The sequence below is a fragment of the Camellia sinensis genome, chromosome 15 (genome assembly GCF_055761805.1).
Source record: "Camellia sinensis isolate YWXY chromosome 15, ASM5576180v1, whole genome shotgun sequence".
Taxonomy (NCBI): Eukaryota; Viridiplantae; Streptophyta; class Magnoliopsida; order Ericales; family Theaceae; genus Camellia; species Camellia sinensis.
Window position 1 is genome coordinate 112113996 of NC_138975.1, and position 15655 is coordinate 112129650.

Below are 15655 nucleotides of genomic sequence, written 5' to 3' on the forward strand. Positions count from 1 at the left end.
TCTCTCTGTGTATGTGTGTGTTTGAACTCAATACTCCTACAAAGAATGCTCCAGCACAAAGAAAACAAACACACACACCTATACTTGTTGACACCACATGCACATGTGCACATTGTCTAAGGCTTCCAACACAACACTCACATGCCCGCGTGTGCGTACACACACATAGATTTCTCTGCACACACAGAATTTCTCAGTACAACCATACCCACATACACTCTCAATTCTACGTTCTTCTATATTTCAATTTATGTTTAGGATTAATTTAATTAAGCAACACTTAGTCTTAATAAATCTTGATTAACACATAATTAAATTAATTATAACTAATCACAAATCTCACATAATTTAATTAATCTAATTTGACTTCTATTATAGCCTAATTAATTATATTTAAATTTATCATTCTGAATCAGATATTTAATCAAACTCGTAAAAAGTTTCAAATATTAAATTAAACTCATTTTCATCCTCAATTTTGATTTCTTAAATCATTAAGACTTTCAATTTTAGATTAAATTTCAAAATTTTCGTCAATAAATTACATATTCAATTGAACACCTCATAAATAAATTTAATTCATAATAATCTTAAGTCCCAATTCTCATGACTTAATCAACTTCAATTTGGACCCATTTAATAAAATCTCAATTTTACTAATATGAATCGAATATTTAATTAAACTCCCATATGGTCCGATATTTAAAATTAAAATAATTTAATTAATTAATTATACTCTCTTGAGCTATTTAGGCTTTTAATTTCTAATTCCAAAATAAATCTTTAATAGAATCATATAAGAATCAGTCTCCAAAATATTCATAAATCCCAAATTAAATTAGAATATTGGGCAATTAAAATTCAAATCTCCTTAATTAATTAAATGTTAATTATTATACGTGGTGAAGTCGTCACACATATCATGAGCACTTGAAAATGGTTTTCCACATAAGGTGAGCCAAAACCCGGTAGAGATACTCTAACACAGTAGATGAATTTTAACAAAATTATAAGGTGAATACATATACAATGCTTGTGCCAAAACATCTTATATTCCTTTCCAAAACCATGCAATGCCAAGTTTATATCACAATTCATTAAATCATTTCATTTATAATAGAAACGGGACAATAGATACGACACTAAGAATCTTTAGGTACGTGTCTGCAAGTAGGTTATATAAGCACTACCAATTGTAATGTTTACCAGTACTAACTAGAAGGCTCAGTACCTATCCGCGTGGGTTTCTGAACTTTCACTAAGGACACAGGCCAACATAATACCACAACCACAGCTCCTACCCAGATTTACCAAGGTATTCACCCATTTTTTTTCAAAACAATATACATTTCTAATGTGTTAAATATGCAACAATGCTCAATGCAAATAGATGAGAAATTAGTTTCAATTCTTCTAATTCTCATGCAATTTCTATAACAATCATAGTTATCCTCCACCGATAACTCAAAATAGATATCTCTAAACAGATAGATAATTTTCAATAAAGATATACTTTCCAAAATTTCAAGATGAGAGTGATAATGCATATTCACTACCACCACCATCATTATCATCATTCTAATTTCACAAAACCCAACATCATTCCATTTTCTTTTTACAAAATTAAATATTCATATTTTAGGGTAAAATTAGAAGACAAGGGAGAGAGTGGAGAAACCTTGACAAAGTCGAAAACCAAATTTGCTTCGATTATAATGAAGTTTGAAGTGAGCTCTACATTTTTCTCAAAGGGCCTAGGGTGTAGAGATCAATAGATTGAGAGTATTTGGAGGTTGAAAAAGAGTTTTAGAGAGAGAAGGTCTAGATTTAGGATTTTCAAATGTTTATAGAGAGAGAGATATAAGAAAAAGTGACTCAAAAAGTGGTTATTACGAACTGATATACGCGTAGATCGCTCAAGCGACCAAAACACCACTTGAGCAACCAGATATAATAAGTGAGGCCACTCGAGTGAACAAAGTGATCGCTCGAGCGAAAAACACCACCTCCCAGTGTTTTGCAGACAAATGCTAACCGCTCGAACGCAAGAATGACCGCTCGAGCGAAAAAAACACCCTCCTAGTACTTTTGCAGACTTGCAAATATACTGGAAGTTCTCAAAGACCTCTTAAGCGACTGAAGGACCGCTTGAGCAAACTGACCAAAATCTTAGCAGTAGTTCTATTAAAAAATAAATTCCCGGCCTATTCCAATTGCAACAAAGACATCCAAACAACAAAAACTCAATCAAGAATAAAATGAAAAAAGATATAAACAACTAAATAAGATAGGGAATCCCGGATCTAAAACAAAAAAACAAGTCGGGTATAAACCATAATCATTATAGTTTTTTTTTTTTGTGAGAGAAAAAATAATTATGATTTGGATGTGACATTTTATCTTATTGACTTACTTAGCCTATTTTGGCTTATCTAGGTTAAAATGTCAACTTTTTGTTTGACTTTTTTAGATCATATCATTTCTCTACTTTTTTATACATTTTTTCAATAAAAAAAAAAAAAACAAGAAAACTGACTTTTGTGCTTTTTTAGTCCCAATTGGAATAGTCAAATGAAACCTTTATAATCTAATCGGGTAAATTACACTTACACCCCTAAGATTTGAGTTTAATACATATCATCTCCTGATGTGTAAGAATTTACACTAACCCTCTATCATTGTAATTATTTAGACGGAATGAAGATATTGAACTCATGCATTCTCTCTTTCCTTGCTTTGTTTTACTTCATTCTTCTTTTCTTTTTTTTTTCCCATTGATTTACTTTTTTTTTAATGTAATTTTCTGTATTTTTTTACTAGGAGCTGTTGCATTTTATATAAGTATAAAGATTTGTGAAATGAGACTATTAAGGGCTATTTTAAGAAGTTGGTTAAAAGTTGACTTTTTAACTTTTTTTTAAAAAACGTGTAAAAAAGTAAAGGTGATGTGACCCAAAATAGGTTGAAAGTTAACTTTTAACTTTTTTAGCTCTTCCCAAAAGAGTCCTAATTTCTAGAACGTTAAAGGGTAAGATGTAATTGGACCAAATTTTAGAAGGTGTCAATGTAATTTACCCTTTATGTCATAACTAATAGTACAACACCACTAATTATGTCATTTTTTAAATTATAATTATTATTTTTTAATTATGACATTATTAATTATGACTTAGGAGAAATTAATAAAACATCTCTCTCCAACTTTGTGTAATATGAGAGGTTCAAAATATTTTTTTATTAGCTAAGATCCCTTAATATTTTTACAGAGAAATTTTGTCCGACTTAGAGAAATTCCGATCCCAACTCAAAGAAATTTTGAAATTTTTCTAATTTTCCCTATGAAAATTGAAATTTCTCTAAATCAGACAAAATTTCTCTGAGCTGAATTTTCTCTATAAAAAAATATTAGGAGGTGTTAATGTAATTTACCCTTTATGTCATAACTAATAGTAGAACACCATTAATTATGTCATTTTTTTAATTATAATTATTATTTTTAATTATGACATTATAAATTATGACTTAGGAAAAATTAGTAAAACAACTCTCTCCAACTTGTGTAATATGAGAGGTTCAAGATATTTTTTTATTAGCTAAGATCCCTTAATATTTTTATAGAGAAATTTTGCCTGACTTAGATAAATTTTACCCGACTCAAAGAAATTTCAATCTCAACTCAAAGAAATTTTGAAATTTCTCTAATTTTCTCTATAAAAATTAAAATTTCTTTAAATCAGATAAAATTTCTTTGAGTTGAATTTTCTTTATAAAAATATTGAAAGACCTTAACTACTATTAAAAATAGTGTATTATCTTTTATCTTATAAAATTTTAATATCAATGATGTTAAAAAAAAATTCTATTACTTATATTGGATTTGATTATAGTTTTTTTTATTTATATTTATATTTATAATTCAAAAAATAAAGAATTATACTATTTTCTTCTTTATACCATAGATTTCCCCGATTATATATATATATTTTTGATCAGAAGAGTTTTCTGCTATATAATTGATCGATTTTGTGATCTCACTCTGTTTCGTACGAGTTGGTTTGTGAAATTTCTGACAGCTCACCGATTCTCCAGCCTCAATCACCGCATAGCCCGTCATCCAATCGTGATCTCTCATCTCCTCCCCTCTCTCTCTCTCTACTAATTCCTCTCTCCCCCTTCCTCTTCTCTTCTGAACCCATTTCCTCATATGGGTTTTTACTTTTTTTGGCCTTTCTCAAAGTTTTGTTTCGTTATATCTATCTCTTTGTTCTGAGTTATACATTCTAGGGATTTCACAGTTTCGAATCTGTTCGAAACTTGAAATCTTCTCCTGGGTATTCTTTATTTAGCTCTTTTCTATAATTTCTCTTTCTGGGTATCGCCAAATTCACTCATTTTCCAATTGGTTTTGAGTTTCCATTCATCATATTAAAAAAGAAAAAAAAAATATTTAAGTTAGAATTAGGTTCTGTTCTGATCTTGTGGAAACAGAGATTAATGGTTAACAGTTACAACACAATTGAATCATTTTAAGGTCTCATAGTTTTTGACCAATTTTTATTGTTGATAAAAATTTGATCTCAGCCCTTTGTGTTCATGGTCATTTTGGAGCTTCTTGGAATTAATTCATTCTATTGTTAGACAAGTGTTTGGCTTGAAGAATTGAAGTAGGTTAGGATTGCAAAACATAGATGCATCAGGGGCATTGGTGTTTTAAGGGGCTTTCTAATTTGTTTACAATATGGGGAGGGTTAAGTTAAAGATAAAGAGATTAGAGAGCACTAGCAATCGACAAGTGACTTATTCGAAAAGAAGGAATGGAATCTTGAAGAAAGCTAAAGAATTATCCATATTATGTGACATTGACATTGTCCTTCTCATGTTTTCTCCAACTGGAAAGGCAACATTATTCCGCGGAGAGCGCAGGTATTTTCAAGTCTCTAATTGTGTCTATATAAAATGTTTGTGAAATTTGATGGATGGCATGACAAATTAAACAAAATTCACTACGATTTACGCGCACCATTTATCATTTCTTGAATTCATGTTTTTTTTGTTCAGCAACATTGAAGAGGTTATTACAAAATTCGCTCAACTGACACCACAAGAAAGGACAAAAAGGTCAGTAAAGCTATGCTAAATCTATGAGGACGAGGAGTTGTTTTTCTTTTTTTCTTTTTTTTGGTTAAATTTGAACTGCATTTGTCACAATGTCACTGAATAATTTTTATTTGAATGACCAGGAAGTTGGAGAGCCTTGAAGTAAGATTAATACTGCCCGTTCTGTAGTACACCAATTCATTCTTTCTTTCTCTGTTTTCATTAAATATGAAATGATAAGCATATCATATTTATTCAAGCCTTTTGGTGTTCTATTTGAGAATATAGGCACTGAAGAAAACCTTTAGGAAGTTGGACCATGATGTAAATATACATGACTTTTTGGGTTCAAGGTTTGTGTTTATTTTGATGAATCTTTTAAATCTCAAGGGATTAACCCTCGTGAAAGACCTAATGTGTTTTTTTTTTTTTTTTTTTCTCCTTTCGCAGCACTCAATCAATTGAGGTTAGCCCTTTGTCACTGTTGTCACCGTAATGTTTTGAATTTGAGTTCTTCTTTTTTGACATCTTTTATTTAAATTGTTATGGACAGGAATTATCCAACCAATTGAGGATGATGCAAGCTCAACTTACAGATGCACACAAGAGACTGAGGTGCAACTTTGAAGCTCATATTTGTTAAAGTATTACCTTGTTTTTCCCCCTTTTTCTTTTTGGTCTTGTGAATCATAAAATTGGCATGATATAGTTCTGCCCTGAAAAGCCCAATCAATTAAATTTTGCAATATAATTTCATCTACATTGTTTTGTTCTAGGTTAAGATAAACTTAATACAATGTTTATAGATATGGAGCCTTTGAACAATAGTCATTCTGTCTTTTACTTTTTTGTAGCTGGTAAATTAGTTCAAGTCAGTGATTTCCCCATCATGGTATAACAGTTACAGCTTTGTTTTGTTTTGTTTTAGTCACATTTCATATAGTTTGTTCACGGTTTGTACATGTGCATAACTGTATCCCACGTTTTGTATCTGTATATTTTTTCTCATGCTCAAATGCTGTATAAGGAGAGCAATGAGTTCACAATTGGCGTTGATAATACTGAATTTAAACTTTGTCACTATAATCTTCTTTTTAATGTTGTTTTTAAGTGTAATTATTTCACATATAATTTGGGTGAAGATATTGAAGAGGTTCATTTTATTGATCACAAATTCTGTATTGCATTTTCAAGGGGATATTGGTGAATTAGCTAATGGGTTGCAAACTTGTAGTAGTTTATATATATATATATATATATTTCTCTTTCAATTCAATGAAAATTCTAACTGTTGTCTTTTTACCTTGTTTGGCCTTGTTTTCCCTCCTAACTTCTGGCTTGAACTCTTGTTTGATGGTCATGTTGTATTTTTCACCATATGATATTCTGTGTTGTGCTCTGTTGATTCAGCTGCTGGAGTAATCCTGATAAGATTGACAACATTGAACATCTTAGCCAGATGGAAGAGTCGCTAAGGGAATCACTTAACCAAATTCGAATGCAAAAGGTACGATATTATAATAAACGATTGGGAGGGGTGACCATTGGTTCAATGGTTAAGACTTGGCCTAATAATCTTGAGATTATGGGTTCAAGTCTTGGGGCCACCACTTTGTGCATTATGCCAAAGGTTAGGTGCATACTCAATCTTTACTCTCTCAAACACACATTAATATGTACTAATTGGACGTTGTTTTTTTAATGTGATGACAAAAATTAAGAATGTCAATTGACTTCATTGAAATATGCCTTTTCTGCTGTCTTTGACATACTGATGGCATTTCAGTGGGTGTGACCTAGTAAAGTAGTTTTCTTTTCTCATACTAAGAAGTATAGACACTTCTATGGAGGAGGCGTGTTGTTTCAAACACCAACGCTTCTAAAAGCGTGTTCGACCCTTCTTCAATGTGTCTTAATTAAAGGTCGGACAGTTTACAAGCACTTTGTGGACACTTTGGTGACATTTTCTGAATCCTACAAGCGCGACCTACGTGATGAATCTTTTCATAGTAACAATGTTCTGCATTTTTGCGGATTGCAACTTTGTGCACTCTAAATATGTTTTGAAACATTTACAAGATGAAGACATCATGTGTATTTCATTGTTAAATACAATTAATATGCATTCTTTAGAATGCAATTGTTATGTGAATTAAATTTTTATGTTTAAGTCGTGGAATATATGACTTTTAAAGTTTAATTATTGTTATGTTGCTTTTTTTCCCCATTACATTTGAATAAACTATTCATATGTTTGATATATAATAAATTTATAACCAAACCAAGCCTTTATAAAAATATAAATTTTTAACGTGTCCCAAGCGTATTGTGTCCTATATTTTTTGAAAGTCATCGTGTTGGCATGTCTTTGTCGTGTTGTGTTTCTGTGTCTATGCTAGTTAGTTTTCATGATAGCACTTTGCAAACCTCAACTTACATTGTACCACAGTCTTAATTGTAATACTAATTGATATTCCCACGTTTATATATCCTGGTTAGTGAATTAAATGATAATATACTAACATAACACTCCCATTTGATCTTGCGGGAAAATTTTGTGAAGCATCCTTTTATGTCACTCGAATGCACTAACCAGGTAATTAGTTGTTGAGCTGTTATAGAGCTCCTCTTTCTGCTCCGTGTGCGTGCATGCACGTTGTGTTCAGAAAATTCTAATGTAGACCAATCTTGCATTACAGTTCCAGAACGGGATGCATTTGCCTTTGATGATGGGTGGTATGCAGGATGCCCAACCACTATCGTGGTTTACCAATAATGAGAATCAACATATGATATTAACTGGTGAGCCAAACTATCTGCCTCAAAGGTGAGTGGACAGTTATAAATTATTATCTAAATTCAACATCACAAAATTGTCACATCTTAATATATTATTGGACTTCCCTTTGAGGAAGAGTCTTTTATTCATTAGTCTTTATTGCTTGCGTATTCATAGTGACTCATTAGTTTTTATTGATTGTATATTTCTTTAAGTCTTCTATTAATCCGTTGGATGGCTATTACTTCTCTGCAGAGATATCGAGTGCTCCAATAATCCTTCCTTTTCAACTTTTTCTAGTTTCTTCAGCCCTCGCAAAACGGAGATTGAGAATACTAGACAAGTCGATGTCACGGGACAAGAAGGTGGTGCCTTGAATGAGTTAGATTACGCTGCATGCCTGAGATTGCAACTCAGAGAGCAGTATCCCTGCCAACCATATAGTAGTCTAGATTTACACGATGCAAAGAACTTGAAGCCTGAGACAGAGATGAACTTGCAAGGAGATGCCTTGGATTATCAAATCAATAGCAGTTTTCAACTGCCTAGAACTATCTATGACAACATGCATCACACTTGGGCACCTCCATCTGAGCATTCCACCATTTCCATGTTCAATGAGAACTCGTACTCACAGGTGAGCATTGTTTGCTTTGTTCCTTGTCCCCCTTTTTGTCAGCTTTGCTGGATTTCTTTATGAATTAGTTCATGTCATTTTTCTTCATTCCATGGAACTGTTTTTAAGTTTCGAGTAGTGCAATAATATGATAGAAGTGTGTAGATCTTAGCTGTGTTTGTGTCCTGTTTCCTTATGCTTGTGTTTAGATCAAGGATTTGAGTAAGTACTTATGGAGGGAGACAAAAAGGGAACGGAAAAGTGAAAATTTTAGCTTTGATTTCATACTTCTCCCATCATTTTTCCTTTCCCTTCACAAATCACTCTCCAAATCCTTGATCCAAACATAGCCTAGAACTTTCCATCTTGTGGGGTATTTAACTAGTCTATGTTTCATGCTTGTGTCCATTTGACAAAGCCTCATGCATCGACTTCTCTTCTCAACAGAAAAAGGCCATTTGGTGTACAGGGTGGGCCGACTGGCTAGAAAGCTAGCTTCTGGCTCTCTTTTGTTTTTTCCTCTTTTTCTTCATGATAGCTGGTAAATATAGATAAATCGACCTGTTAGTTGCTTGGCAATTTGATAATCCAGAATATGTTTCATGATTTTGTAGTTATCATTATGTTTTCTATTGGAGTATTTCACCTATTATAAAACCAGATGACTTGTGCTGCATGCATGTTCAGAGACAGCCACGTTGAACATGCCTACTGTCCATTTGGATGTTTTAGGACAAAAATGGGGTAGGCATTTTGAAACTACTCAACCATTCAGAGCTGGCTAGTTGCAACAACTTGGACAATCTCACTCATCAATAAGGGAGATTACACCACTTCTATAGTTGTTGAATTTGCATCGTCTTATCTGGCTCAATTCTTTTTTTTTTATTCGAACTACACCATGTGCATTCAGGTAATGAACATATTTCTAGGGTTGAAAAATGTCTCCCCGCAGCTTTCATTTGAACATCATGATTACTAAATTTGCTTCTTGTTCTTGCTTCTTTGGTGTTGGTCTTTTTTTTTTCTTTTTTTTTTTTTTTTTTGCCCCTCTTATTTTCCTTGATTGTTGATGAGAGTCGGCTCAAATATTTTGCTTAACTACTTAAAATTCAGCATATATGTTTTGATAATCTGAGCAGTTGACGAGTGGTTGAATTTGCTTTCTATTTGGTCTCGTAACATGGGTTTTCTTTGTTCTTTTTGTCTTTTTTTGTCGGGTTGCAGCAGCCACATTAATTTTCAGAAGTGATATTACTGTTTGTCAAGTTGCTGAGAATGGTAGCTGTTGGGCTCATGTTCATTGAGTTGCTGAGAATGGCAACTACTACTTGTTGATACAGAGTTCCATTTTTGCTCAACTACCAGATGAAGCCCGCAATTCACTTTCATTTTTTCCTTTCATATTTTTTCCTGACCCAATGAAGTTGGTGGCGTAGCACAAGGGATCAAGTACCTGTCGTTTGGTTTGTATGGTGAGCAAATCATTAGCTGTGTATAGTATATAAGGTATAAATCATACACCATTATAGTTTATCCATGTATGTATTTATAGTTTCTTTTCTCGAGAAAATTACTTGTAATGGTTTTTGTTTCTTTTCTTGAGAAAGTTTTTGTCTACCCATCTGTAAATCTGACTCTTCAACACAAAAAGAAATTAAAGAAAACTAATTTCGTTTATTTTCTTGAGAAAGTTTTCGTCTACCCATCCATAAATCAAACTCTTCAACACAAAAAGTTGACTAATTTCTTTTCTTGGGAAATTTTTTGTCTACCCATACGTAAATCAAACTCTTCAACACAAAAAGAAAACTAATTTCACACACTTATCTGTTTTTAGTGGTTTTAATGAGATTGTGGTGGTAGAAATGATAAAATGTAATGCCATCTTAGCTTCCCTGTACACTGAATGTTGTTGCTTGTTTACAATGAAGCTCAAAATCAATCTCACCCAAAGCCATTTTGTTCATGTTTTACAAAATAAATGAAACAAGATTGTTTCCTTTTTTCCCTTCACATCCATTTAGTAACCTCTGATTGTTTGAATAATTGTGTTGTGCCATGGATCAGAGATGTGCTGCAAGAGGTTGTCAAATGGCCCTTTTCCAGTCACATTGTGCTGAACCACAAACCCCAAGAATGCCAACATTGCCAATCTCCCTGCATATGATTCACACAACATCTAGGGGTGAGAATTTTTGACATGACACAATAATACGATTTGATATATACATGAAGTTAGTGGATTAGGTTTGATATTTTTTAATACAAAAAAATATAATTCAGCATGATAATACAAATATTAAATGGATCATCGAATCAGAATAATATGAAATTGAAATGGATAATTCTTGTAATAAGAAATTATTATATATTTTAATATTATTTTTACTAAAGAGTATCATGATTAATATTTTTGAATCTTTTATATAATTTTATCTAACTAAATAAAAAGTATGTAATAGGATTTTAAGGTTAATATAATTTTTTATTTTTTATTTTTTTATTTAGGATAATGTATGTCTTATCACCTATTTTGGAGTCAATCAAATAAATAAAATATAACAATAGACTATACCTATTTTATTTATTTATTTTTTAAATTGAAAAAGTGGCATTGAGTTAAAATCAAACATGCTTGTCTATAATTTCTTTTAGCTAACATTAGTTTCATTAAATTTAATTTGTGAGAATTTTTTTTCAAATTTGTCATATTTTTGTATTTTTAATTATGGGTGTAAAATTTTGACATTACACATAAACACTAAAATACACGTACCGAAAAACATAACATAATAACAAGAAAAAATAAACGAATTGAATTAGTATTAACATAATTTTGACATAAATTCAAAATGACATGACACGAACACGAATAATGCCATCCCTACCCTACTTGAACATTAGTCCAATTAAAATTGTCACTTAAAGTAAGGTCACGTGATATTTCAAGAACTTACCATTAGCGAGCTCCTTCTCTTTGGCCTCCTCAGTGGGAGCAAAGTTGAGGGGGTTAAAAATGCCACCAGGGTAGCCACACTCATTGGGAGGCAAGCTATAGCTCTTGAAGATAGGATCTTGGTTGACACTTCCAGGGTTCTTGATGTCTTGCCACCGTCTGATCTCCACGTAGTGAAACAAGATGAACTCGATCACGAAAAGTGTCGATGATGATGCAAAGTATTCGGATTTTCCTGCATCGTACCATTTTGGAACGTTGATTATTCCGACACTGCTCAACACTTCCGGCAGTAGCATTCCGGTGACACCCAACATGGCCCACCGACTGTTCACAAGCTCGGCCTGGATGAACCATTTCAAGTTCTCTGGGTCCTCGGCTAGCCCCAAGGGATCGAACCCATTGTCACCAGGTAGGCTGCATCATAATAATGAACCATTCGTGTTAGTGGTTGGCTTAGTATGTCTATGGTTTTAAGGTTCGTCAATTGCTTTTTAGTAGGTTTTTTGTTGATTTTTTTTCCCCCGATTTTAGTAAAATAGTTTTAAAACTTTTCACTTAAATTCTACTAGATCAGACTGACCTGAAAAAGTAATTTTTTTTTAAATGTTGATTTTTTATGACGTTATTTATTATTAGTGATTTGTTTTCTTGAGATTTTTAAAAGAATTTTATTTTTTAGATTCTTTTAGATTAGACGGATTTAAAAAATTAAAAAAAAAATTAACACAAATTTAAAGGAAAAAAAAAAAAAAAACCACAACTAAAGATGAAGTTCAAATTTTTTTTATTTTTATTTTTTCAATTGTTGCCAAACAGATCATCTAATATGAAACGATTAAGTTGATATATGATATATTATTGTGTTGTGATATGGTTACATATAATTAGTGGGTAAATTATAAACACATTCCTGAGGTTTTTTTAAATTACAAAATATTTCTGTGATTATAGAAATTATATTATGTCTCTTAAGGTTTTTAATTTCATAACAAATAAGGCTTTTTATTAATAAATCATCAAGTTAATTAATAGTTTTTAATAATGTTAAAATTTTATTTGAATTAATAATTTAGATAATTTTATTATTGTACAAGTGAACAGTTAGAAATTTCACTTTTTTAATTAATTCTGTTAAATAAAAAATTCTAACAATGAGATATTTGTAATTTTTCAAATCACTAATTCATATTTTAAACAAATCTTAAGGGGTGTATTTGTAATTTACCCAATAATTAGTTATGCAAGTTAAGTCAACGCAATTAGCCATATCATATGTCATTATATGTTTTTAGGTTTTTAGGAGTAGACTATTAAGATATACACATTGTATTTGAATTTTCAAAAATATATTACCTGCCGTTAAGATAGCCTGGGGAGGCCAAGCCCGGTAACCATTCTCCTTTCTTGGCTTCAACTTTGAATGAGCTGAGTGAGGAAGGTGCTGTCGGTTTAAATGAGATTACTCGGTTTAGCTTACCGGAAGAACCGGTAAGGAACCTCGATTTCGAGGCACATGGCCGAAGAACCGTGGTGGATGCCTGAGCTGTGACGGTGGCCATCCTTTTCCGACCAAATTCCGGGCAAGGAAAATTGGATGTTTTTATGAGGGAGTAGTGATATGGTTTGGTTGGCACAAAAATGTTTTGTTTAATGTATGCTTTTGTATTTCAATTCTGTGGCATTCTTGTGGCTCTTGTTTCTTGTTTGAAGGTGACTTTTAGTTTGCTAGATTTTTGGGAATCCAACGGTTGTGATGAGTTTGTGAATTGTAGATCAGCCAATGGGAATCAATATCCCTTATCCTTATCTAGCTGCCATATCCATAGACCTATTTCTTTTTTGCTGCTGGTTAAAAAAAAAAAACAGTGAGGGTAGGAATTCTAAATAATCTATCAAATTTTTTATTAAATTATCTCGTGTGGATTTGTATGGGTTCTATACTTATATAAGAGTTTTGATAAAAAATTTGATAAATTATTTAAGATCTATAATATTTTCCTAAAAAAAATCTTATGGAACCCTCTTTGCCACATAGGAAGATTTTATGCCATGTGGAATCTTTGATGTTAATTATTGACAAATGGTTTTATCTAATTCTGGTTAAAGTTAGAAGAGTTCTTATAAAAAGTGAGAGTATCCCAACTATTACTTTTGCTCATTCCACACATGACCTCCGATGATACTTTAACCGCCACCTCCGGCCACTCCATTTTTGATAATTCACTAATGCTGTGTTTGGTTGAGGAGTTTAGAGAAGGATTTGGAAATGAAAGAAAAAGGAAAAAAGTGTGTGAAACTATGTAAAATTTAAGTATATTTTATTCACGTTTCACCTACTATTTTTATTTCTATTTTCATTTCCAAATCCCTCCTCAAATCCCCTAATACTATGTTTGGTTGAGGAATTTGGGAAGAGATTTGGAAAAGGAAAGAGAAAATGTGTGAAACTAGGTGAAATGTAGGTATGTAAGAGGGGCTAATTTGAGCCCACTAAATTATTTAGGCCCAATAGTCCAAGAATCGGTGGGCCCAAATTTATTGCCATCAAACGGGCTGAATCGCTCTAAGTCTCGAAAGGGTTCGGATCCACGAACTTAGAGACTTACTCAAGCCCGGACTCGAAAGGGTATTAGGCAAGCCTAGAGATCCGAGGCACTCGGACTCGAAAGGGTTCGGATCTACGAACCTAGAGGTCCGAAACACTTGGCTTCGAACGGATTCAGACGCAATCTAGAAGTCGCTCCGTAAATGAGTCCCAGAACACTTGCGGGCTCGGAGCTTTCCGGGATCTACGTACCAGAACCATAGGCGTATTGGAGTCCGAACAAAGGACCCGATCCCGAGGACGGTGAGTGGAGATAAATTCACTCTTCGGTTAAACTAGCCTATACCCGGGTCGAGGTGGCACGACCCCGGGGGGTCCATGAGACTCGGCAATACTTTGCGGCAGGACATCCTCTGGGACTACCCCTGACCCTTTGGGATGATTGGGGATCATTGGTTAGGTGTGGCTAAGAAGAAGGGTTTGCCGAGGGAGTGATCTCCTCTTCGGGGTTTTCTCATCCTCGGAGAAGTCACCTCCTCGGAGAGGTCACCTCCTCGGACAAGGTGGTTAGAGAGAATATCCCCCATGTGCCCTGCACATGGGCTCCATCCTACATCATGAGGTGCCTATAAATAGCACCCACCCATAGCTTTACAAGGGATGAATTTTGGAGATTTTTTTTCAACTCTTGGGAAAGAACTAATTTCCCTTCTCCATTATCAACCTTGAGAGTAAAAGTGGGAGATCCATGGGAGAGCCTTGCCATTATTCTATTCTCTAGCCATTTTGCCTTCTTCTTCACCCAATCTTTTATCTCCATCATCTCCTTTGTTGTTGTGTTCCTAAGTTGAGATTATTGAAGAATCTAAGCCTCTCATCATATTCTAGAGAATTCGATCTTCGAATTTTCCAACTCCTTTCTTGAACCCTCTCCTACAAGGTATATTTTATTCACATTTTACCTAACTTTTCTTTTTTTCTTTTTCTTTTTCTCCTCAAATTACACAACCAAACATAACGTAAATATATTTTTGTATTTTTGTTTCCAAAACATTTTTATTCACGAAACAATGGATTAGTTCGCTCGGGCAATTAGGACCTTGATGGCCACTCTTGTTGTAAAATTATTCCATGGCCCATATCCCATCGCCTGGCCCAAAGACCTGTTATGTCAACTATTACCTTTAAATCCAAAGAAGGAAAAATAGTGTCGGCCTTATTGTGTAATAATACATGATTCTCTATTCTTAAATTACTCTATGCCTCTATTTTAATGAATTTAAAACTATTACATCATGACTCCAAATTCAAATACTTTGAAATTTTCACTTGATCAACTTATTAAAAGTATATTAAGACAAATAAAAAGAGAAATTTGAAAAATCAAAAGTTTATTAGGCAATTACTTCAAGCTAACCCTAACTTGGGGGCTTTTCTACAGTTTGAGATCAGCCCTATCAATATTTTTATCTCCATTTTTTCTCAATCCACAGTCATAGTTTAGATGGCCAAGTGCTTAAAAGACTCTCTTTTCTAATTTTTCTTGCACTTACTTGGGTCATGATGTTTATGTGTTAATTAGTTGTTTCCTTTTGTATTGAGAATGTATCAAAGATTATATTCGATAAAAAATGTTATACAAACAATTTTTTCTAA

The 15655-nt window shown here is 33.0% G+C and overlaps 2 protein-coding genes across 8 annotated transcripts; one reads left to right on the forward strand and one right to left on the reverse strand.

Annotated features, from left to right (window-relative positions):
- Positions 1–4002: 4002 nt before the first annotated feature.
- On the forward strand, positions 4003–10172 carry LOC114258507 (agamous-like MADS-box protein AGL65). Of its 7 annotated transcripts, none has more exons than XM_028198469.2 (11): positions 4003–4923; positions 5059–5118; positions 5241–5259; positions 5386–5450; positions 5548–5563; positions 5651–5712; positions 6508–6604; positions 7661–7693; positions 7797–7924; positions 8132–8513; positions 9720–10172. In XM_028198469.2, the coding sequence occupies exons 1-11, from the start codon at positions 4739–4741 to the stop codon at positions 9729–9731; spliced, it is 1059 nt and encodes a 352-aa protein (XP_028054270.1). In that variant the 5' UTR covers positions 4003–4738; the 3' UTR covers positions 9732–10172. The 7 variants fall into 7 exon arrangements, with proteins under 7 accessions (XP_028054270.1, XP_028054271.1, XP_028054275.1 ...); XM_028198470.2 differs by having other exon boundaries at positions 9723–10172; XM_028198474.2 differs by having other exon boundaries at positions 8177–8513.
- A 180-nt stretch (positions 10173–10352) lies between these two features.
- Positions 10353–13296, reverse strand: LOC114258508 (chlorophyll a-b binding protein P4, chloroplastic). The gene is made up of 3 exons (XM_028198475.2): positions 12808–13296; positions 11453–11868; positions 10353–10652 (listed from the first exon to the last, which is right to left on the reverse strand). The coding sequence occupies exons 1-3, from the start codon at positions 13011–13013 to the stop codon at positions 10516–10518; spliced, it is 759 nt and encodes a 252-aa protein (XP_028054276.2). The 5' UTR covers positions 13014–13296; the 3' UTR covers positions 10353–10515.
- Positions 13297–15655: the final 2359 nt, after the last annotated feature.

What these genes read in the sequence shown, in the direction of transcription:
- LOC114258507 (XM_028198469.2), top strand. Translation starts at nt 4,739, where the DNA reads ATGGGGAGGGTTAAGTTAAAGATAAAGAGATTAGAGAGCACTAGCAAT. An exon ending in GATGCACACAAGAGACTGAG is followed by an intron (nt 5,713 to 6,507) that starts GTGCAACTTTGA and finishes CTGTTGATTCAG; the next exon opens with CTGCTGGAGTAATCCTGATA. An exon ending in CACTCGAATGCACTAACCAG is followed by an intron (nt 7,694 to 7,796) that starts GTAATTAGTTGT and finishes CTTGCATTACAG; the next exon opens with TTCCAGAACGGGATGCATTT.
- LOC114258508 (XM_028198475.2), bottom strand. Translation starts at nt 13,013, where the DNA reads ATGGCCACCGTCACAGCTCAGGCATCCACCACGGTTCTTCGGCCATGT. An exon ending in CCAGGCTATCTTAACGGCAG is followed by an intron (nt 11,869 to 12,807) that starts GTAATATATTTT and finishes ATTATGATGCAG; the next exon opens with CCTACCTGGTGACAATGGGT. An exon ending in AGAGAAGGAGCTCGCTAATG is followed by an intron (nt 10,653 to 11,452) that starts GTAAGTTCTTGA and finishes AATCATATGCAG; the next exon opens with GGAGATTGGCAATGTTGGCA.